General features: G+C 44.5%; 1 protein-coding gene across 1 annotated transcript in view; it reads left to right on the top strand.

The window, feature by feature from the left end:
• Window positions 1-575: 575 nt before the first annotated feature.
• The window catches only part of RHBDL3 (rhomboid like 3), a 51,500-nt gene continuing 26,847 nt past the window's right edge, over window positions 576-25,228 (top strand). The window contains exons 1-3 of the mRNA XM_067547812.1: window positions 576-715; window positions 17,813-18,037; window positions 18,966-19,114. Coding sequence (XP_067403913.1) covers window positions 17,813-18,037; window positions 18,966-19,114 — 374 coding nt within the window. The 5' untranslated portion in view covers window positions 576-715. The remainder of the gene's footprint in view (window positions 716-17,812; window positions 18,038-18,965; window positions 19,115-25,228) is intronic.

Raw genomic sequence — 25,228 nt, 5'->3', positions numbered from 1 at the left:
CTGGCAGCTTGGCATGGTCTCCACTCACAAGGGCAATGCCCCTCTTCATTTCTAACTACTCAAGTTCTCATGTGTCCTGACCACAGACGTGGCGATGATGCCAAGCTGCCAGCAACCAAAGACCTAAGGCTGCTCTCTAGAGAAATGCAGGGGTTTTCTTTCCTGCCCACTCATCTTGTCTCCTTTTGCTCTCCCCTCTATGTTTACCTGAAGCATCCCTCCCTGTCTCAGGCAGACATAGCCTCTTGGCTGGAGAATGCAAAGGTTAAGTCCAAGACCAGTGTCCCCACACCTAATATAACTAGCTATCTGGTACTACTTGGGTGATGGTAGAAGACTTCTCCCCATCTCTTGGAGCAGAGAGCTGTGTAGCCCACAATGCTACCAGCAAACATGATAAAACTGTGATGGCTTGCATGGCAACCTGCCACTCAGGAGTAATACAACTGCCATCCCTGCTGGGCCTGGGGCTGATGCTGAACCTGTAAGAGATCAGCATTGTAGGTGCTGTGCAATGCTAAGGAAATAATTCCTGCTTTTGTTTTCCCACTCTCAGTTTGACGCCGAGAGCACTGGCTATATCAGCACCGAGAAATTCCGAAACCTCCTCCAAAGACACGGCTCCGAGCTGGACCCACACAAACTGGAGGTTCTCTTGGCCTTGGCAGACAATAATTCAGACGGGAAGATCTGTTACCAGGACTTCGTCAACCTGGTAAGTGAGCCACCAGGAGGAGCAGACTTCAGTCCTAGATGTGTGGTTTGCTTCTGATTTAAAGTGTTAAGCAAAGAGGAGCAGTCTTTCTGTCACTAGCAGATAGTGGCTGGGTCCCTCCCGCAAACTCTGGGTGGAGTTTTCAGAAGCGCTTAATAGTCAAGCTCTGAAGTTGATGTCAGGTAAAGCACCCATTGACTTTAATGGAAACAAAGGGAGGCCAGGGCAGACCGCTTCTGAAAATCCCTCACTGTGGGCCACACCTGGGATGTTCCTTCCTCTCCATCTGTACTTTTAGATGTTGGGGAGGATAGCAGCCTGCCTGGTGTTACGCACCTCCAGGGGAAGCATTGAGAAGCTAGCAATTCTCAGCGGTTGCTTAGGTGAGGCAATTGACCAGGCTTCTTGGGTTCTTGGCCCTAGGATTTCCTCAGCGTAGGCTCTTATGAGTGGGAACCGTGATTATCCAAATCAGGTGCCAAGAACTGTTGTCAGCCATACTGGTCCCTGGGCCCTGAAAACTGACAGTGGGGTTCCATTCCCACGGCAGAGGGGCCTGGGATGTGGGTAACATTTTGAAAAGCACTTACGTCCCATTTTCAGACGTAACCTAGGGTGTGTCTGCACTGCAGCTGAGGTGTGATTGTAGTGTGGGTAGGTTTACCTGCACTAGTTTTAATCTAGGTGGCGTGGGTAACAATAACAGTGTAGATGTGGCAGCATGGGTTTCAGCGTGGGCTAGCAACACGACTATCGCCCTCTGGGGAGCCTGGGTGTGTACTCGGGTGTACTGGGTGCGAAGCCTCAGCTGCAATGTTTTCACTACCGTTGTTACCTAATTAAAGTTAGCCACGCTACAATACGGCTTCACTTGCTGTGTAGACATACCTGTAGGCACTTGGGACCCTGAGTTCCATTGACTTTCAATGAGACCTAGGCTCCTACGCGTCTAAATCACTTTTGAAAATAGGGTTTAGGTTCCTACATCATTTGGGCACTTTTAAGAATGTTACCCTTTATTTCTGTCTCACTTGCGGGCCTCTGGCTACGGCATCTATTTGTGACCAGGATCACACGCGGAGCACTAGAAATAGTCTCGCATTCCACAAACAGCTGCTGCTGTGAAAACAAGGCAGAGAAATGGTGATTTTTGACAGGCTGGTTCCTACCACTCTACTCTCATCTCTCCATGTGCACGGAGAGAAACCTGCCTTCTTAGGCAACCTGCCCTTCCCGGGGGTTCTCAGCCAACAGTGAAGCGTCTCCTTTTTTTTTCCATCTTGCACACTCATTCTCTCTCAATGTGACCATCAATATCCTGCATGATGTGGTCTGTTCACAGGTAGGTTTCTTTCTGCGTATCTATATGTATAGGAACCTCACGCTGTATAAAATATTCCAACTAATCCTGTGTTGATCCCATATGACCAAAGAATGTTGCTAAAGAGGCACCGAGCCGTAATAATTCTCCGGAGCAGGAACCGGCATAAACTGTGAAAATGACCCACGCGACTGCCCAGTGTTAAAATAAAATCAGTAAACAACCCGACTGTGGGGAGATGGGCCACCCTACACTCTGGAACTGAACCCTGCAGCTCCCCTAGCCCACCAGGGCGAGATTAAAGGCTACACTGAGATTTGCTGCCTGTACTCCAGTGCCTCGTGGTGTAGGGTACGAGCCACTCTATGCCAGCTGAGCCCTGGGGAAACGGGGCACCTTCTCCTTTTATCGCACCCTGGCCGGGGTATGTTTCCTGTGTCGCCTGCTGAGCAGGAACCTTCCATCCACTATTCCTCCAGTTCCTGCCACAAACACACTTGCTGGTTTCACTAGCCCTGGCTACCTTACACATTCTCCCCTGCGTCCACCACCACCACAACCTGCTTGTCCCTCTCTTCCCCGCCTCCTCATCTCCCAACGCAGCGGAGCAGTTTGGAGAACACGGGGGTGGCAATGCCAAAATCCATTGGAAATACATATAATCTAATGCCTAAGATGTGTGGACCTGTGGATGCAATGAATTTCCATCTGATGCAAGCAGTGATCAGTCTCCTTTAGGGGAATGGGGTGACATTGGAATAGAGGGGAAAACCTGGGAGGTTTCATATATTTATTAAAGCTCAACAACTGAAGACCCATTTTTATTATTTTATCAAGGAATACCCAGCATGGCACCAACAATTATGCTGATGAGCACTTTACAAATAGCTAAAATAGAACATGTATGATAGACAGATAATAATGAAGTCCTTGCATGTGAGTGTTCTTGCAGTCTGTTAAAGTACTCTGAAGTCAAGCCTGGATAAAGTTGTTACAGTCTTGTACAGGGAATGACATGTGGCACTGATGACCCTGGTGCAGTAATGAGTAAATACTTTGTGTTGGGTAATAATTAAATATCTCTGCTTTTTTGCTCGTGTTCTGAGGATTGATTTTCCTATTTCTGTGCCTTAGTTAGTGCGATGAATTGATCTGCTTTCAAAGATTGTGGTGATGAATCTGGAGGAGGGAAATGTAGATGATCTGTTACACACATCAATGCCGGGACTTTACGAGAGTGGCTGTGTGTTTTCCTATCAATATTTATGAGTGAACACTCTGAATTGTTAAAATATTATTGATTAGTTTCTTCTGTGGCTTCCCAAACAAGTCCATGTGACTGTGACTTTACTAGCAGCCAGAGCCAAAATGGCAGTAATGGAGTTCTCGTCTCTAGGGAGGTCCAGCTGGCTGGGCGGGTTTCAGAGGCGATGTCTGATGTGGTTGGTTATGTGAGGAAGGAGGGAGATCCCTTGATTCCTGTGTGTCACAGAAGCAGCGCACGGGGAGGGTGGACTGGGTGTGATGTTTGCTGTTGCCTGGAGCCTGAAAGTCACATAAAAAGTCTCTCTGACAGGAAGCAGGACATTGGGCTGGGGATCAGGAGACCTGAGTTCTGTTCCCAGCTCTGCCACTGGAACTTTGGCAAGTTTCTACCCCACTCTGTTTCTCCTGCCATCCTTGGTGTGTCTGGTCTCGGTAGATTGTCCGCTCCTGGGGGCAGGCACCGTCCCTTGCTATGGGAAGTGCCTAGCACAGGGGAGCCTATGTTAGTGCTGCAGTAATAGAAACCGTTAATCATCATAAATCAAGAATCTGCTGATCCTGACGGGCTGTAGGAGAGCCTGGGTACACAGACCTGATACCGAGAGGTGCTGGAGGGACACCTGCTGCTTTCACAGACTTTGAGCCTTGGAGCTAGGTGTCCTGGGTGCAATCCATCCAGGGTGCCATTACCTATGATATATGGGCCCAGAGAAACTAGGATGGTGGCATTATATAAATCTTAAAACAAAATCAAATACATATTGAAAAGAGCATGAGTGTCTGTGTGTAATATGAGGGGTGGGCAAATTCTACTAACATTCATTCATATTCTTTAAACATACTTGTTTAAACTCTTTTTGTCCCTTCTGTGTTCATTTTCCAGAAATAGTCTAACAAACAAGCTTATTGGCCCTGGAATGTTTGTGGAAATATTTGCTTAGAAATCACTATTGGAGGATATTTGCAAAAAGGCACATTTACGATTCAGAATCACCCTGCAGACTTGTTTCTTAGTGTTATTCATCCAATAAGGGAAACATAAACATTACCCACATGCCCCTGATTGAATTTCTAATAGTGAAAACTTGCAACAATCTGCTTCAAAATAATCTACAAACCCAAAATTATCCCTAGAAATTATTCAGCAAATGATTCAGAATAATGAATGAATTCAAGAACGTTGAAGTCTGCTGATGCAGTTCACAAACAAAAAGGGTGAAAATCATTAGGTAAATGAATCGTTTTGAATGCTTTCTCATCTCTGTGTATGAGAAGCACATTGAATATGTATAAAACATAATACTGCATCATATACATTTTTATTTATAAAATAACATGTCTTCAGGAAGCCACAAAGAACAGCAAAAAGCAATCACAAGTGGCTTTTTCTCTGCCTGAGACACTGGGAAGAAAAGCTGCTTGCCGGGGAAAGGAATATGTATTTTGTTTGTTTCTATTATCGGAATGATTTTTTTCTGGCCTAGAGGAGACACTAAAAGTATACAATGAAATGCTGGCTGTAAAAAAACTGCAACAGCTGCAGGAGGAGAAAAAGCACAGATCTGTTGAACTAACTTTGCTACCTTCAGAGATGAGATGATCCAGAAAGTAATTACTGCTGAGACATTATTTACTGGGTTGAACATAACTTGCCTTTGGCAGCCGTGGGCGTCACAGATCAACTTTTTCACACTGGGTCCTGCGATTCCAACAATGCCGAGCAGCAGGGCTACGGATCCCTGTAGAGATGGAGTCTCTGCTTCGAGGTCAAGCATTCTTTTCTGTTCTCTCTAGAAACATGGGACAGACTTGTTACATCAGATAAGCCCGGTGACCTGCGTGCTGTGCCAGGCTCCTCCTCAGACATGGCAGCAGAGCCAAGGGAAGGAGCAGCTGGTACAGTACAGCCAGCAGCCTGGCTTCTGCTATGATACAAAGCATAGGAGTGATACAAAGCAACTTCCAAACTGCCATAGTGCCTTGTAGTACAATAGAGTTATTAACTGGGCGTCATGCTTTGTTGCCCTTACAGTTTTCTCTTATGAAAGTCACTTTGGTAACTCATGGTCCCACGATATGCAAGGAAGGTAATTTCAGCCTAGAAAAGCTTTGTGGGTATAGCTATATCAGCAAACCTCCCAGGGGAGGTGCAGCTTATACCTGCAGAAGAGTGCTTTTGCGGGTATAGCTTTCACCAGTTCCCCGAACAAAATAAGCTGTACTGGCAAAAGCACAGAACCACACCCCTAACCAACATGGTTATACTAGCAAGTTTCTGCTGTAGACCTGGCCTGTTCTGTCAGTGTCTCTGTGTATGGCAGGGACTAGTAGATGAAGTGCAGGTTTAAAAGTCCGGTGGATTTAGGTTCTAGTCCCTGCTATGCCACAGATATTCCTGTGAGAAAAGGGCAAGTTCCTTCACCTCTCTTGGTCTGTGTTCCTGTATGTAAAAGGGAGATGAAAGCTGCTTGCTTAATATTTGCAAAACTAGCTGAGATCCTCCAATGGAAGATGTGGCAGAAGTGCCAGATATTGTTTCATTGTGTTGTCCCAGCTCTTCGATGAAGATTGTGGAGAGGAGGGTTGGGGGCAATAGCCCTTTCTTAAGGGGGCTGGCTCTTTCAACACACTGGGAATGTCGGACAATCTCCCGTACAGTTGGTTCCAAAATAAATATTTAGCTGCAATTCTGTAGTAACTTTAAGCTGATGCAGCATCTTTGCTTTGAGCAAAATGTATCCACTAATTTAAACCAGATTCTTCGTTACCCAGGTCTGGCATCACCGCCACTAGTCAGTTTCTAGGTTTCGGTGGCTTCTCAGAGGAGGCAAATCCTACTTAGTTTTGTGTGAGCAAAAGGATTTTTTTTTAAACCTGGCATCAGCTGTACAACAATAATCAAATCACCCTAATCCGAGATCAAAGGCACCAGCATGGTTCCTCCTGTAGAGAAAGAACCTAGCAGCGTTCCTGCTTCCCATCCTTTCTCCTCTGACCTGCCCAGGCCATGCGCTGGCAGCCTCCAACTCCAACTTGCTCTCCGTGAAAGCAGGTAAATAAATCAAGCTGAAAACACAAGAAAGGTAGCATCTGTGGCCCTGGCCTCTGCTCCTCCTGCTCATGAATGACTGTGACACATGCCTGGTGGTCATCAGAGAGGGAAAAGGAAAGGTTAGTTTGGGATAGTTCCCTCTTCAATGAAAGCTGGGGTAGAAGGGGGAAGGCACTGCGTCAGAATTTGCTATTAGTAATAATATACAGAGATCAGGGCCCTAATGTGCTTTGTGCTCTCCTTATACAGAATAAGAGAAACAGCCCTTTTCCTAAAGGCTTACATTTTAGACAAGACAAATAAAATGTGGAAGGGGAAAGACAGGTGAAGTCACTCCCCTGAGATCACACAGTCTAGTTGCATGCTTTGGGTGCTGTAAAAATAACATTAGCTATAAGACTTGGGGACCACTTCTGGTATCCTTTAAAGCCCCAGCCAGAAGGAGAACCCCATGGAGCAGGTTTGGGTCCCAGTCCTAACTCCTCCAGAATCAATGGAGATGACATTCTGCAGGCTCCCTGTGGCACCTTCCAGCACTGAGCCACAAGATTTAAGGGTCCTGGCCTAAGTCAGCTGTGTGGGCAGCTGAACCAAGCTCAGTGGCTGTCCGGATATCGGAGCAAAATAATTCTGCCTTGGTAACATTGTTCTGCGCCCATTTTGCAGGCAAAAACAGAGGGCCAAATTTTGTTCCTGAAATGTAACGGTTTAGTATGCGTTTTAAAAATCTTGTGCTGCTTTGGGCTATTGAATGAAAAACATCCTATGGAATTTAATTTTCTATGGCTTTTATGAATCACCATATAGATAGAATGTAATAGACATCTACCGCCTGGCTATAGAATTTTATAGGTTTGCTCATAAAACCCATAGAAATGATCTCATTAAATACTTAATACTATTTATTTTTTTAATTTTTGTAGGGCCTATTGGTTCAGGCCTTGATTTAACAAAGCACTTAGTCAGCTATGTGACTGGAACGTAATGATAATATAAGCATGTAGTTAAAATTAAGCATATGCTTAAGTGTTTTCCTGAACTGGGGCCATAATCACCATTAAATTCTATAGGACTTTTTGATAGATTGGGAAATTTAATGAGGTTGCATTGTGACTTTTCCCTTTTGGAAAACTCCTGTAAAACTTAGTAAGGATGAAACCAATAGAGTTAAACTGAAAATAAATAGAGTTCTATTGAAATTACTCTAAAAACAGATCAAATTGAATAGAGGATTGTGTCCTTTATTGGATTTTTAAAGCAGTCTCTAGAATTTAATAGAGAGTTATAACCTGGCTATAGAATTCTATCGATTGGTTCCAGAGCTCTATAGATAGATGATTCTTTATGGAATCCTGTAGTATTTTTTCCTTTTGGGTAGTAAAAGGCTCTGTGCAGTATGTCATTTTATAGCCCTTAAAACACATTGTTGTCTTGGAACTTCGTAACCTTTTCCCTCTGCATTTTTTCAGGGTCAGGCGTTGTTGACAATTGTTCTGTGGACAAAACCTTTTGTTGGCAACTCACACCACTGAAAGGAACCATAAAAGCAACCTCTTTGAGCTCATCTGTTTTCCCCTTTCCAAGATCTTGGCGATAGCCGCACTCCCCCGCAATCAGCAGTGTTGCAAATGAAAAGTTCGCATTGTTTTGGCCTATGAAAGGATTTTTCCCAGTTGAACTTTCAGCATGCTGTTTAGTTTTAAAGGGGTGGGACATGGTTCAGGCAGTAGAGCGTTGCACAGCCAGTAGGCACACATGACACAGGACCCAAGCCTGTAAGGTGTTGAGCACCTCTTGTGAGGTGTGGCGTGCTTTCAACTCCCCAGTCCCATGCCTCTCCAACCCATGCTCTAACTGCACTGTCTCCCCAGTGACTTCTGTCTGACCCGCTCTAGAAGCTTTGTATGGATGTACTTACATTTCTCCTTAGGTGTTTTCAACAACATGCGGCTAAAACCCATTCCCTGCGCCCAACTCCCACTACCCTGGTGGCAGCACATTGCTAAGAACTGGGCTGTGTCCTGCCTATCTCTGGTGAGCAGTGTGGGTGCTTTCATAAATGTTAAGTCCAGAAGGGACTATGAGATCATCTAGTCTGAACTCCTGCCTAACATAGGCCATAGAATTTCAGCCAGTTACTCCTGTATGGAGCCCAATAACTTGTGTTTGACTAACCTATGTCTTCCAGACAGGCATCCACCAGTGATCTGAAAAGAGATGGAAAATCCACCACTTCTCATTGTAATTTGTTCCCCCCTCTCTTAAAAATGTCGGCCTTATTTCTAATTTGAGTTTGGCTTTAGCTTCCAGCCATTGTTTTCTTGTTACGCCTTTCTCCACTAGATTAAAGAAGCCCTTAGTAATCCAGTATTTTCTCCCTGTCATGGTATTTGTACTCTGCAATCAAGTCACCTCTTGATCTTCTTTTTGATCAACCCCAGGCAGTCTTCCTGGGAATGTTCAGATTGAAAATGGACCAAACCCACAATCTGAATCCCCCAGGTCCCTCTCCACTAACCTGTGGAGCAGTTCAGAGGTGTAGCTTAATTTGCTTAGTTTCCCAAGAATGTTGCTGTGCTCCTCATCCCATCTTCAGGGCATCTTTTCTCCCGGAATGAAATCCTGGTTCCATTGATATTAAGTGGTGGTTTGCCATTATCTTCAGTGGAGCCAGAACATCACGCAGAATCTCCAGCACATGCCCTTCCATAGTAACTTCATATGAAGGATTTTCTTGAACATTCCAACAAGTGTTTGGGTTCAGGCAGGGTTCAGTCCTGAGCAACGTTAAAGTAGGAGAGCCGTAAGGGATGATTTGAGGCATTTTATAGGACTTCTGCTTTTTCTGTGTTATTTTCTCTGTGCTTATAGCTTTCTTTTTTTCCATACAGTATCTTGATCTGCTTTGCACAGGTGATCAGTGATGCCGTGTCCATGGTGTGTGTGACACATTTGGTTATTATACTTAGTCAGAGTTGGCTTGAGAATCAGGAGAGAGAGAAAGAGAGAGAGAGAAGCTCTCTATCAGTGAAAAGCTGCTAATAAAAAAGGAGAAAGTGATTTAATCTTTTGACTTTTTTTGTGGATCAAATATCATGATGATGGCTGCATTATCTTTGATGGGATGAGCTTTTAAAGGAGTTACATACTGTATGCCATCTGCAAGATAATTAGGGGGAGGGGAATAATTTAAGCCTTATTCTTTTTTTTTTATGGGACTTAAATATTTTGTAGTGCAGTCATAAAAAGGCTATAAATCATATCTCCAGTTTCCTACTATCTGGCTTCCCAAGGTCTGTGCTTCTATTTAATTAGGCTGATAGTCTATACAGCAAGATTATATAAACATTGCACTCCAGTAAATGTATGTAATTTTATCTTTTAAACACAACTCAGCGCAATAAACCCCAAATCTGTGATTATAGCAGCACTTCCCAGTAAGCCCCATGTTTGCCCAAATGAGTCACATCTCTGATGAAGTCTTGCCCTTGACCAGTGGTCCCCAAACTTTTTACCCTGCATCCCCTCTAACCCCTGTCTGCACCCACTGCCCCTCAGCTGGGACTGGGAGTGGGGCTATGGTTGGGGCTGGGGGCAGTGGCTAGGAGTGGGTTTGCGGTTGGGGCTGAGACTGGGAGCAGGGCTGCGGCGGCGGGTCCTGGCAGTCGCAGACAGCAGCTGAGGCCAGGAACCAAGGGCCGGGTACCGAGGCCATGGACCGAGGTGAGGGCGGGGGCCAGAGGCCGGGGCCGCAGCTATGGGGTGGGGGCGGGGCAGAGTATGCTCGCTCCCTGTGCCCCCTGAATGTTCCTCTGAGCCCTCCTAGGGGGACATGCCCCCCAGTTTGGGGACTTCTGCCCTAGACACTAAAACCCCATTCACTTTCCACACCTTTGCTGTGAAAACTGGAATCTTCACAATTCTCCCAGCCATGTGTGATTTCCATTGGGCTGATCTCGTTCTTTCTAACCTGCAAATGTTCAGTGTAGAAAAAAAGGATTTTTTTTTAGCCCAGTCTCTTCTCTCCTTTGCGTTCTGTGAGTGATACCTGCTGAAGAAGGGCAGCCTCCTGCACCAGCCCTCAACCTAGCTTAGTTACTAACCTCATGGCTCACCTTCAGCTCCACCATGCAAAAGCACTTTAATCACTCGGTATGTCTTTGGCTGTCTTGCTGGCTGGGAATACAGGACCCGTGGTTCTATTCCTGGCTAGCATCCAGAGTTAGAGTAGTAAATACTGAGGGTGGGGGGAGAGGAGAGTGTTTTGAAAGGGGTCTGAAACCTCATGCTTCATTGTAAGGCAATCTCTAGGGGGTAGGAGAAGACTTCCTCAAGGGACACACAATTGCCGGCTGCAGGGTTTCATGCACCTTTCTCTGAAGCATCTGATGCTGGCCGCTGTTGGAGAGGAAGTTACTGATCTAGATGGGCTGCACATTTGATGCAGTGTGGCAAACTTACACTCAGCCAGTGACTTCCTGTGTGGCCTTGGGCGGGTCATTTAGTTGTTCTGTGCTCAGTTGACCAATCCGTAAAGCAGGGAGGACACCCCGCTGGCCGGTGTGTGTGTGTGTGTGTGTGTGTGTGTGTGTGTGTGTGTGAAATGTCCCTCTCCGTGCCTGTGCCACAGAGAACGTGGGCCCGTTACAACTTTCTGCTTGACAGTCTGGCTCTAGCCGTAGCTGTGACGGCTCCTGCAGTTTGCTCTGCAGGTCCCTGGCTCAATCCCTGGTATTGGTCAAGATGATGGCTGTCATGTAAGTGGGGGCCTGTCCAGAATCCAAACAGTTGGCCTTAAAAGCTTGGGATAATCTTCCTCTGTCTGGAGGAAGTGTAACCACTGTGTAACCACTGATCGGTGTGTGCTTCTCGTTCTGCCCGAGCTAGAGGATGTGAACCTGTCACAGCCTGCACAGCACAGAAGGGACAGCATAACGAACATCGATCAGCGGGTCACAAACACCGTCCTACTTCTTGGGGTGGGAAAAAGTCAGTCACTTAAAGGTGAACCTGCAGCACTGGGAGATCCTTGGGGAAGAAGTGCTATTATGCTGTTTACTGTAACACCCATGGGGGGAATTTTTAAAGCCACAAATAGGCACCTAACATCTATCAAAACTCGCACAATAGGAGCTGGGCACCTAGCAGCCACGTGTGCCTTTGAAAATCTTCCCCATGGAGCATTTTATTTCGCTGGCAGTGAAACCCATTGGTGTATATATTATGTATGTGCAATGCGAACATAATGCTTAGGCCATGGTTTGTATGTTGGGACCTGTCTACGTTAAGGAAATTTGCACCAACGCAGTTATGCCAATATAGCTAGGGTGGTAAAGGGGTGTGCACTTACCAGAGTAAGTCTCACTGATGCAAACCTCACATTGCATTCATGTGGTGTGTCTTCATTAGGGGTTTGTGTCTGTGTAACAACATTGGTGCAGTTACTCTGGTGCACATTTCTCTAGCATAGACAGAGCTTAAGGCTGACGGTAGGGACAGAGGAGGGGGGAAGTATTCATATTCTCCAGTTGTAAAGTGAGAAAAATGTTTATAGTCAATAGTAGTAATTATTGACGAGATCTTGTATGCACAAATAAGACAAGATGCCTTGATCAGGAATAATATGGTCTCTTGAGGGTGTAACATAGCTGCTGTCTGTGGCACTGGGTTCGATCATGTGGACCCCTTACTTATATGCAAAGTTCTTCCTCTCAAGAGTATTTCTGTTGAGTCCAATGAGGGTACCCACATGCTGACCCTTCACAGCGGCCCATCCACACGACCGTCCTTACACAAGTAAATTGCAACATTTGTGTGTCGATTGCCTTCCTATTGGTCCCATCTCAGCAGAACCTTGTAGCATTTCATTGCTGACATGCAAAGAGCTGCACGCATCCCATTCTGGAAAGTGAGCTGTCATGGGGCCATGCAAGTATTTTGAAATCTAATAACCAGGAGACAGGAGGTGCTGTCTGAGCACACTCAGCTTGTGTGTCATTTTGAGCCCATCTGATATGGGGTATATGCAACAGTAGACGAGAGAACATTCTCTCCAGTGAAATAGTCTAGCAACTAATCCTTACGCTTGTTAGAGTGGAACTTGGCATAGGAATTTCTATCCTAAACCATGATTTCTCAGCTGTTTCAAATCACTTATGGCTGAAACTTGATACACGAGATGTCAACTTAAATGGCTGTTTTAATTTTTTTTATATATATATATATATATATATATATAATAATGAAATGGTATAAATACATTTTAAAAAATTCAGTCACTTCAGAAAATTAAATCTGGGCTCTTTTCAGATTAGAAGTCCCCATTCTCCTAACCTCCTTCCCAACATCTAAACCAAAAATGAAAGATTGCAAGTTTCTGGTGTGTCAATTGGTCTTGGTGTTTTGGAGAGAGACATTAGGTCCCCATCCTGCAAGCATTATGCACTTGATTAACTTTGCAATCAGTGGGACTACTTACGGTAGTAAAGTTAAGCATGTGTGTGAGTGTTTGTGGGAGCGGGGCTAAGGGTTGTATAGAACATGATTTCTTCTGCTATATGCCTGCAGCCAGGCTAAAACTGCAAAAGCCAGGGTTCTCAAACTCATTTTGCTGGGACCCCCTTTAAAAATATTTAAGGCTGTGATGATCCCCCCCATGCCATTCCATCCCCCCACCCCCAATGCCATGCCACCCTTACTTCTGCGCTGCTGCTGGGGGTGCCGCTGTCTTCAGAGCACCCAGTCAGCAGCCGCTGCTCTCCGGCCTCCCAGCTCTGAAGGGCTCTGGTTATCAATCACGCACGGGGCTGACAGCCACAGCCATGGCGTGTGAGGGATGACAGCTCGTAACCCCCCCATAATAACTTGGTGACCCCCAGTTTGAGAACCCCTGGGCTAAGCCATGACTGCTAGGATTCACTGCGAATGCAGTTACATGTATCTCTCCATTCAACAGGGTTGTGATGCTTTGCCTCTTGTCATTGTCCCATGAGCAACAAACTTCCCACTCTTCTAAGTTGTGGGGACATGGAGGTCTGAAATATTCATTGATTCCAAGGCCAGAAGGTGGTCATCTAGGCTGCTCTCCCGTATAACACAAGCCATAGGGAATTAACTAGAAGGGATGACATTTTATGTAGAAAAGGGAAAAATTAGAAGAAGCATTGAGAGTGAGACCTACTAGCTGTGTATGTGTCTTCCAAGGGAAGGGCAGATGTTCTAGAGCTTGGGACGTTTTAAATTAATACAGACAAAGTACTGAATAGGGAACAATCCTGCACTGGCTAGGAGATGGACTGGATAATTAACTAGATCTTTTAATCTGTAATTTCTATGATTCCTAAAAGAAAAAAATTCACTGCCAGGTTAAAGCAAAGACCCTAAAGACTGTTGATTTTTCCCATTGTGACAGTGGAGGTTCTCCAGGAAGGTGCTAGATGTTAATATGAAAAGGAGGAGGATGTGAAGTATAGGTGGGAAATGAAATTGATGTCGAGCTGTGTGTTTGGAGAGAGCCCACTCATATTCACTGTCGAACTTTGTAGAAATGTGGGATGAGGAAAAGAAATAAATGAATCTTGAAAGCAAAATTGATTGGAAAAGCAGCATTTATAAATAAAGTGGGTTATAAAACTGAAGCTGATGAAGGCTTTTAAAAGACATGCGCTAACCTCTCATCTTAGTGCTTTGTCTGTGGGAGAATCGTACTGTGGGGTTGGGGCTGAGCAAATGGCTTGTCGCAGTGTGCTGGATGTGTTAAATATAGCCAGGGTAAACCTCAAAGGTTAGACTCAGTGGGCAAAAGTTGATGCTTTTCCAAGCCTCTTGGGGCCACAAAATTGGGCTGAAAACAGCCTCTTTGTGCTATTTGGGGGTACTCTAATACAGTGTGCCCCATGCAAGTCATGGGACTGGCACAGCGCCCCTGCAGAGTGCCTTTATTTGGAAGAGCTACTTCGGTGCATTCCTTTCCCAGCTGGTAATTTACTATAGTTGTGATAGTAAACATATATGTCAGAGAGTGCTTTCTCCCTTTTCTCTGGGGTGGTCCCCTAATAGCAGAGCTGCTGCTGGTGAGCCATGGGTCTCCTAAACCTCAAAGATTCAGTCTGAGTTTTGGATGAAGGTTCAGGGTGGAAGGGGATGTCGTATTTTAGCTGAACTAATTCATTGATCCCTAGTTAGATGGATTTTTCTAATACTTTCAGCAGAGACAGGAGCCACGGGGCAGGTGTCTGTGGGGACGAGAACATTATGGACCAAAAGACTTCAGCAGCTCCCATTTAGGTACCTAATGAAGGGGGTCTCCCATCGTGGAGAGTGGATCTTGTGGAAAACTGGCTGTAATGTAATATTTTGATGCTCCCAGAATTTCAAGATCAGGCTGAACCTAAATGCTGGATCTGATGTCTGGGAAAGTTTGGTGCTAGATCTGAATGGCACATTGGCCCCTCCTTACAATGGCTTGAGGGTTTGGACACCCTTGGACTTAGAAGCAGTTCAGATCTAGATCCAAATAGGCATAATAAGTCCCTTCTCTTGAATGGACTGAACCCAACATCCCACATGTTGAGCACTGTGAAAGTGGGGAGATGTTCAGAGCCAAACTTGGGGTTCCGTTTTGTCTGGGATGTTTACACCTCACAGAACCCACTTGCTATTAGAGGTGAGCTGTGTGCCCAGAGGTACAGAGCTCTGCCATCATTCCTGGTCCTTGCCAACTCAACCACTGGCCAAAGAAGGTTTCTTTCTCCCTTACGTTCTGAATAATAAAGAGCCATTTTAAGGAGACTGAGCCCTAAGTGAGTGTGTGGCTTTTGTTCCTTTTTGATATAATACTTTATACACCCATCTGCCTGCAGCTTTAATATCATGCTTATTAAAGAAGTTGCAGATAACTGCACGAAGAGAGGATGGGATGGCCTGCCCTGTATTTCTGGATCTGCAGTATCATGTGAGCCAACAATGGGCTCAGTGTTCTTTCAGCTGGTGATTAAATGCTTGGCTCATAAATACCAATATTATATAACCTCCAAAATCAAGTAAGTAAATTGTGACCATATGGGAGGCTCTCTGTTTGGGAAGATTTGATTTTTTCCGAAGAAAAAACAGGCTTCTCATTTAGAGTCAGTCCATGCAGAAATAGTTACATAATCTCCTGTTTGTCTGTCTGTCTCTACTGCCCTGGGCACAACCTTCTCAGGGGACAGATTCAGTTAATGAAGTTAATATCTGATCCAACGTCTTCCCCTTTACTTCAGTGGGCTTTGGGTCATGTCCTGAGACTTCTACTGTATCCCCTCGTGCCCGCTCAGTGACACTGGATCTTGGGAGCTCTTTTGGGCATTGGAACATTTGCACTGGACTAGGAGATGGGCAGTGACTATAATCAGGGTTCAGCATGAAGGCTCTTTATCTCAGGGCCTGATCTGAACAAGGGTTCTGTACACACAACCAATCCCCTCCAGCAGAAGTAGAATTCCTGGCAGTGTAAAACTTGCCATTTTGCATCCTCTCCAAGACCCGCTCCCCAAGCCTTTCCTTCTGTCTCCCTCCTCCAGTGAAAACTTCAGGGCAGTGTCTTTCATCGCATGCTGCATCCCTGAAATGCTCAGTTAAATAATGCCTCTGTAGAGCAACCAGCAACAGGAGGAAAGCAATTACAGGTAACGGAGAATAGAACTGTTTACAACTGAGATTTGATTGAGAGACAGGGTGGCAGGAGTAACAGAGGAGAAGGCTCTCATGCCAGTAGTAGTGAGATTGTAGGGAAAAAAAAACTGCTAGATGATGAGGAATGGGAGTGGGGAATAAGAAGAGGTGAGGGTTAGGGACCTGATTCTGCAGTGCCCTGCATCTTGTGTGGTCATCTATGGAATGAATGTAAAGTGCTACTCTTGTGATTTGGTAGCACTATACACCCACTCCACCCAGGTGTAAATGCTGACACAAGGTGCAAGGCTGTGGGGCGTGAGAGTTGGGCTGGAACTAGTGCACAGAGGGTTTTATACACCAAGAGCAGGACAACAAATTGCTGGTTCCTAAAACAGTGACACTTTGCATCAGGCACTTGGGAAGTTAGGTGCTGCCATTCTCTGTCTAGTTCCTGTCAGTGATCACCTCACCCAGATCTAGAGAGGCATAGAGCCAAGGGGAGCATTTGGGTACTAGGACACCCAAGCAAGAGAAGTCGTGAGCTGCCTGCATCTGCTTGTGTGTGACAGCTCTGGAGAATGCTCCACCAGCAACTCAGGTTACATTACACTAGCATTTGTTTGATATATTTTTTTTTTTTTTGGTTTGTTTTTGTAAATGCATTTTGATTGCTGGTGAGTAAGTGCTAGCTGGACAGTCCTCCACTGTGGCCACAGACCAGGCCTCAGAGCGAGCCGTTGAAATGAATGCTTCCCCTAACATGTTGCCCTACTGACGTGCCTCAAACCTGCCTTTGAGATGACACGCCTGTTCACACAGATCCAGAATGAGTCCATCAAATTCACCTCACTGCATATGTAGTATCTGTCAGTATAAAAGCCTGGCTAATGCAAAATCCTCTCCTCCATGATCTCCCTCATCCACAAACAAATGTTTTCATTTTCTAATCCCACAGAACCAAAGGTTCATCCAGAGAAAAAACACTAACCAGGCATATATAGAAGCTGTTTGATACTGCTGTGCAATTGGTTTGTTTGGCATATGGGCCACTTATCTCTTTGCAAGATATATAGGGCCTGATTTTTTAAGACAGGTTAGGCACAAAATTCCATGTGCCTAATTTGTGAATACAAGTTTTATAATTGTGCATGCAAATTGGGAAAGTTTATTATCAAAAAGATAATAAACTAATGCTGTCCCCATGCAATCATAGTAATTGCATGTGCAAATTAGTCACCCACTTTTAAGCCTAAACTGTCTGAAAATCTGCCCCTCTATTTATTATAGTAACAATTTTTAAAAAAAACTTTGCAAGTTTTTAATAGCTAATGATTCTATGAATATTAGTTAAATCTGTTGTCTACTTTAGCTGGTGTTATCATTTTGGTTCACAATACAAGCTTAGGATTTTTCCATTGAAACTCTGTGGAAAACCTACACTAGAACCAGCTGCTGCAAATTAGGAACACGGTTGTTAGTGACGTGGTGCCATAAATGTACCTGTCATTTACAACAGAGAAAATACATGTCCTGGAGAGCTGGAAAGGTGTGAGATGTGTGCGTCAGGAGTGGGAAGGGCTGCAGGACTACCTGACAGTCAAAATGAGTTCATATTGCCCCAGTCGGGTGGAACTCACTGCCTCATGATAGTCACAGATTCTGATCTTCAGGATCCCCCTGCTGCACTCCCTCCCGGCAGTTGTGTTAGGCCTTGGCTCACCTGGCCCCAGCTGGTAGTACTTCACCTGACAGTTTCACTGGCCCATGGTTTGGCCTTACATTTTTTCCTCTTTTCTCTTCTCAGATGAGCAACAAAAGGTCGAATAGCTTCCGCCAAGCCATTCTGCAGGGGAACAGGAGGCTGTGCAGCAAGGCGCTGCTGGAGGAGACGGGACTAAGCCTGTCCCAGCGGCTAATTCGACATGTTGCATATGAGACCCTGCCACGTGAGATAGACCGGAAGTGGTACTATGACAGCTACACCTGCTGTCCTCCGCCCTGGTTCATGATTGCCATCACCATTGTAGAGGCAGGTATCCTACCGCACCACTCCCAAAAAGCCCTCCCAGAGCACGAGGAAGTGTGGGGAGGGCTTTTACCCCACACAGACAGGCCCTGGGTCTGCCAATGCACCTGCCTCTCATGACCACAGATTGCCACTGGAGCCACACTCTGTGCTTGTTTGGTGATCTGTGTGGACAGGGGCTCAGGTGAAACCAAGCACATTCACTTTCACATTTAAATTGGAGATTTGGAACCGAGGTTTCCAAAAGTGGAAGTGTTTCATCCGCTGCTTCCCGCTACACGATCTTCTGGCGTGGGACCTCAGTATGGCTGTAAAGTTCTGCTTAAGGTAGTTGTCAATGGGCGACTAGGCAGAGGGTGGAGCAGTGGTCCAGTCATCTGGTGGGAACACCTAAAACCTCTTGAGCCTTTGTTTCAAATACCCTTTGGCCTTTGAGCTAGATAAATTTGGTTTCTATGCAACTTACTCACATGAGGATCTTAGGAGGAGACCATACAAAACAAGGTTCTGCATGGATGCAAAGGACCTTTTGTCTTGTCATTCTTCAATAAAACATTTTCCCCACCCCTCAGCATGCAGTGTGCTGTGGTTTCCTCACTTCCTTGCTCATGGTGGCTGCATTTAAGTGGTGCCGTCCATATGTAGTTTGTCGAGTGCTTTGGGGTCCTTTGCAGTGAAAGGTTGTATGTAGATATAAAATAATTTTGTTTGGGTTTTTTTTTTAAAATGCAACTTTACTGCAGGGTGTTAGTTCCTCAAAGCAGGGACCTTGTCATCATGAACGCTTGTAAATTGCCAGGTACGCTCACAGTGCAGTCTAAGCATGTTGTCATAGCTGGGGGAACCTATTACGCAAGTTGGATATTGGATTGTAGTTTATTTTTGTGGAGGGATGGTGTTCATTAACTGAGGAATCTCCCTGCTTTTCTAGGTTGCCTTTTTTCTTTACAACGGAGTGGTATTAGACAGATATGTACTGCAAGTCACCCATCCTTTATACCTGAAGAACTCATTAGTGTATCATCCTCAGCTCCGTGCTCAGGCTTGGAGGTACCTAACCTACATATTCATGCATGCAGGGTGAGTACTTAACACATTTCAGAGGTTCCCCACAGCTAAGTTTCCAGGGAGAGAGAGGGATTGACTTGAAACAGTTCAGAACTGGAGTTTATAAAAAGACTTTTCAGTTGCAAATGATCATTCCGTGAAGTATAACAGGTCGCATGCTGTTGAGGGACATGGTAAAATACTGGGCTGCTGTTCAGATGGGTTACCTTCAAAGTTCTTGTACTGGAGGAAGTGGCACTAGTGATTCGTCAGGTGGAGCTTGAATCTCAGTACTGAACCAGTGACCCTCACATACGTATCTGGGGTTGTGTAGCTCTGTGTTTCCCCAACTGTCCTTTTGCCCCATTTCCCCCAAGTACAACTGGGTGGATAGTGGGGAAGAAATCTGCAAACATGTAGCTGAATTCTATAACGAATTTTCCACATTTGGCTGAGAGATGAAATCTGGTCTTGTGGCTAAAAAGCTTGACTTGGATTCAAGAGGTCTGTGTTCTAGTCCTGACTTTGCCACAGACATCCTGTGTGAGCTTGGGTGAGTTCCTTAATCCCTCTGCCTATGATATATAATTACTTAATAATATTTCCCTGTTTTATTTTATTGTATTACGACGGTAGCATCTAGAGGCCCAAATCAAGATTGGAGTCCCATTTTGCTAGGCACTGTACAAACACACAGTATGAGACAATTCTTGCCCTGAAGAGGCAATTAGGCAGATAGACAATCAGAGGGGAAACAAAGGCACAGAATGAAGTGACTTGCCGAAGGTTACACAGGAAATCTGCAGCCCAGCTGGGAACAGAATCCAAGTTTTATGGATATCTGCCCAGGGTCTCGTTCGCTGGACGACGCATGGGTTTTATGAGACTTGCTTAACTGATGTTTGTGAAGCGCTCAGATACCACAGTGATGACTGAGCACCACGGAAAAGCCCATAAACAGCTGAAATGGCCATGCTTCTTTTGTGTGCATGCGTGCGTGCCAGTGATCTCTATCTTTGCAAATGTGTGGATAGTTAAGTTGTGGTTTTTCCCTAAGTTTTTCATTGGAAAAATCACAGTGACAAACTTTTCTCTGCAATAGTTTATAATTTGAACCTTACAAGGAAATGGCTAGAGACTCTTCCCTTTTTTTCCTTAAGTGAAAGATTAGATTTCCATCTGTCAGTGGTGCCCATTAAATGCTGAAAAAATCCACCTGATGTTCCTAATTTGCTAGTGAATAGCTTCCTAAACATGCCTTTCCTCAGCTCAGAATTGGTCTTGTGCTTAAGATCTCTCCCAGATAGTTCAAGTAAATATTATGTAAAGTTCCTAGGACAAGCTGATTTTGTCCTAAAGACAAGGCAAAAAAGAAAAAGTTAGAAGAAATTTCCAAAACACTTGTGTCTCCTGCATGCCAAGTCCTTCCAAAGACTGCCTTGTCCAAACACATCCAGTTTGGGGGGTAGGGGTGGGAGAGAGGCAGTGGAGGAGATGCTTCTGCTGGACACAGACCACACATGCAAAATGTAAAGTGGAAAGGTCCATTTTTCAGGAATTCAGATGAGGATGGAAGGAAAATTGGCCTTATAACAGAAAGTTACTCTCAATCTTAATCTCAAACAGCAGCTAAGGGCTTGCCTTCGCTGTGAAAAAGCTGTGTTTTTTACTTCAGTATAATGAACACCCATGAGCGATCCTGAGGTAAAAACTGAGACTGTCTACGCTATTCGTGCTATGGCGGCACAGCTACGGCTCTGCAGCCGTGCTGCTGTAGCACCATAGTGTAAACACTTCTTATAGTGACAGAAGGGGTTTCTCCATTCAGTTAGTCCGCCAGTAGCTAGATTGACAGAAGAATTCTTCTGTCGACCTTATGGCATCTACAGTGGCGATTAGTCGGCTTATTTATGCTGCTCCAGGCTGTGAATTTTTCACACTCCTGAGCAATGTAACTAGGTCAACCTAAATATAAGTGTAGACCCGGCCACAATGAAGACTAGGCACTGTAGTTTTACTGTGAGGTAAACTCACTGCAGTCAGTCTCAGGCAGGAGTATAGGGCTGACCTTGGCAAGTTTTCCTCACAGTAAACCCAAAGAGCCTTGTTTTCACTGTGTTTTTACCTCAGGCTAGCTCATGTGCATGAATTACCTTGAGGCAAAAATGCAGCTTTTTAGCAGCAAACAGAAAGCCTATAATACATACTTGCATCCCTTGTATATGCGTGCGCGTGCGTGTGTGTGTGTTATATAGCTTGTACAATCAGTTAAAATAGGAAACTGCTTTGGGATCCATTTGAATGAAAGGTAAGATTATTATCGTTTAAACTTCTTTCTTTATAGTTTGTAGCGTGGTTTTCTAATCCATGAAATGTCACCACTTTGCCTTAGCAAGCAGTACTCTGGTGTTAGTCACACATGTTGCCTGAAAAGTTTGCCAAGCTCTTTATTTACCAAGTTTCCTTCACAGCCATGGCTGGTTTCCGAGAGAGGCGATAGTGAAGATGGTAACGTCTAACCTTTTGTAAATATTTCAGATTTATCCCGGAGAGCCTCATTATTTTTGGAATTAATTCTAAATCATGTAGATATATAACCATCAGAACCACACACAGTCCTGCTTGAATAATAAACCCTGTAGTATTTTTTATGAGGCAATAGCATCAATAGTTAGATGGTTAAATGCTGACTTATCGGTATTAAGTTCCTTTCACATCAGGAGAATAGATAAATCCCGAAAAGGTAATAATCTTTTTACTGTGAGCCCATTATTCTCAACTCATTTTCAAAGGGCAGGCTAATACAGTGGTGTAGAATGTATTGTCGTTATACTTCCTGCTGAGACTTTAACATGGTAATTTGCATTCCCTAATTTACTGCACTCATCTGCTTTTTTTTAAAGTGAAAGTGACAGTCTGAAGGTGTTGGAGGAGAAGGCAGTTGCTAAGGCCAGCTGGCTGTGCTTCTAGAAAGTTTTTAAAATGCACTGTTTGTGTCTCAGTCCCGATGGAAAGAGCTTTATAAAAAGGCCTGAAAGGCAAGCTGAAGCTGTAAATTTTGCCCTTCTGCTTTCATGCAAAGCAGCTGTTGATTATCTGGGGCCCACCCACTTATAACACTGCCGTAACTAATGACTTGCATTGATTCTCAGTCCCATTTGTTTGGTCCCAGAGAAGGCTAAAGTCCTAAAAATCAGTTATATTGTCATTTCAAGAATGACACATTCAGAGCTGGAGAAAGCTAATTATGTTTTATGGGTGCTTATGGACTAGGGAACCTCTGATGCTCTTAGCTAGAGGGGAAGGTGGGATGAATGGGCTCACTCCGGGAGACACTTTAAAGAACAGGCACGTATCAGGTCCACTGGAATTGCTTTTAGAGTCCCTAACAAGAATAAACTTTGCCCAGCTCCTGCAAAATCTACCTTTCTAAAATGAGGACAGTTGCTTGAAAATGTTGGACACCTCCCCCCTTGGTGGTTACTATGTGTCAGCCTGAAATCTCTTCTTTTCCTTCTATACAAGAGCAGTTAGATGCTTTGAATCATTCCTGTGATCTTGGTTTGACTTTTGCTGGTCATTCCCAATTAAGTGCCTGAGTCCTGTGTATGTGCATGAGCAGAATGGATACAAGACAGTGACTGTGCCCTGTGGCTCCAATGTTCATAGCAAGTGTGATAAGCACATTGAGTTAGGTTACAGCAATGTCCAGTAATGATAAGGTGCAGAACAAATGTGTGTGTGTGTTGGTTGAGGGGGTGGGGGGAGGCGGTAAGGGTAGTAGTATTAGAGAACATTAGAAATTAGAGATGGAAACAAACCTATTAAGACATCAGCCCATCTACCTTTAAGGAAAGGATTATGCTTTACAGTACAACGTCTAGTGCTTTGTCCAGCCTCGTTTTAAAATGTCCCGAAGTTTTCCATAATATTTAGGTTAGCCAAATCACAATGCTAACATAAGGAAAGACCAAAAGAACTAAATATACATAACCCAAGATAAGTGATGACTAAGGCATTGGGGACAGGATAACTGACTGGACATTTGGATGATGAGAACACCAAGGGTAAAGAGGAGTTATCTAGGATGGCATAAGGGATGCACTGTCTTGTTAAAGCACTTGGGGATTCTTCTGTAGCAAAGGGGATGTGTAAAATATTTGTGCAATGCTTTGAGAAATAGAAAGTGACATCTATATGCCAAGTGTTGTTGATCAGACGCAAGATCTTTGCTGTTCTAAACTCATGACCGAACACAGCAGAAATCTACAGTATTGGTGTCTTTTGTCACAGATGCGTCTGCTTGGGATTCGCGCTTTCTGCCTGGATCCCACGCAGGATGGCACTTGCTAACATGCACAGTAGGGATTGTGAACAACAGCTTGGAGTTCCACAGGCAGCCTTGACACTGTGCTCTGAACTGTAGGTGGGAGTTTCACAAGCACTCGGCATGGGCCTATCTCTGTTTCCATTGCAGACAATCGGAGTTTTACCATTGACTCTCGTGGGAGCAGAGTTAGGCCAACAGTGAGCGCTTTTGAAAATCCCTCACACGATGTATCCCTCAAACGAAGCCAACCTATGTCAGCCAAACATGAAATCTCTACCTTCTTTCTGCTCCTGCTCTGAGCAGAGAGGGATAGGTCCAGCAAACCTTTGGACATGTGGTTTGTGGTGGGCTAGAGCCTGCTAGCAGGAATCCTGAAGCAGAATTGTGTATCAGCAAGGTGAAAAGGGAACTGTCTTGGAATAGCTGCGCATAACCTAGAATTGCTTTGAAACACACGTTAAATAGATGTGCAGAGAGGGAGGGCATACTGTAAAGTGGTTAGAGCAGAAGATCAAGAGTCAAAATTCCTGGGCTCTTGTCTGGCTCTGCCACTGTCTTTCTGTATGGTTGCAAGTCACTTAACTCCTTTATACTCCATTTTGCTCACCTGTGAAAAAGGGCGAAATAAGAGTTTTGGGAGGCTCAATTGCTATTTATAAAGAACTTTCAGGTCTTTCGCTGAAATGATCTAATGACTTCAAAGGAGAGAATCATAGAATCCTAGGACTGGAAGGGACCTCAAGAGGTCATCAAGTTCAGTGTCCTGCACTCATGGCAGGACTGAGTATTATCTAGACCATCCCTGACAGGTGTTTTTCTAACCTTCTCTTAAAAATCTCCAGTGACGGAGATTCCACAACCTCCTTAAGCAATTTATTCCGGTGCTTAACTACGGTGACAGGAAGTTTTTTCCTAATGTCCAACCTAAACCGCCCTTGCTGCAATTTAAGCCCATTACTACTTGTCCTATCCTTAGAGATTAATGAGAACAATTTACCTCCCTCCTCCTTGTAACAACCTTTTCTGTACTTAAAACTGTTATCATGTCCCCCCTCAGTCTTCTCTTCTCCAGACTAAACAAACCCAATTTTTTCAATCTTCCCTCATAGGTCATGTTTTCTAGACTTTCAATAATTTTTGTTGCTCTTCTCCAGACTTTCTCCAATTTGTCCACATCCTTCCTGAAATGTGGTGCCCAGAACTGGACACAATACTCCAGCTGAGGCCTAATTAGTGCAGAGTAGAGCAGAAGAATTGCTTCTTGTGTCTTGCTTACAACTCCTGCTAATATATCCCAGAATGATGTTTGCTTTTTTTGCAACAGTGTGACACTGTTGACTCATATTTAGCTTGTGATCCACTGTGACCCCCAAATCCCTTTCTGTAGTACTTCTTCCTAGGTAGTCATATCCCATTTTGTATGTGTGCAACTGATTGTTCCTTCCCAAGTGGAGTACTTTGCGTTTGTCCTTATTGAATTTCATCCTGTTTTCTTCAGACCACTTCACCAGTTTGTCCAGATCATTTTGAATTTTAATCCTATCCTCCAAAGCACTTGCAACCCCTCTCAGTTTAGATGATTAGCAATAAGTGATGTAACATTCTCTAAACATCTTGGCTGTGGGTCCTATGATTCCAGTAACCATACTTTTCTCTAGTATTGCTATTTATTTCCATGCAGAAGCTATTTCTAATTTTATACATGCATCAGTAGCTTCAATTATGCCGTGGCACTTATGAGGACTACACTGAATGGGGGGGTTTCACTTAAAGGTGAAATCATTTAATAGCATCTGCTTATTACGATAAAAGTGTTT

The sequence above is a fragment of the Emydura macquarii genome, unplaced genomic scaffold (genome assembly GCF_026122565.2).
Source record: "Emydura macquarii macquarii isolate MOO-44397 ecotype Brisbane River unplaced genomic scaffold, CSIRO-AGI_Emac_v2 contig_1230, whole genome shotgun sequence".
In the NCBI taxonomy this organism is placed as follows: Eukaryota; Metazoa; Chordata; order Testudines; family Chelidae; genus Emydura; species Emydura macquarii.
This window is presented reverse-complemented; position numbering and strand designations above follow the sequence as displayed.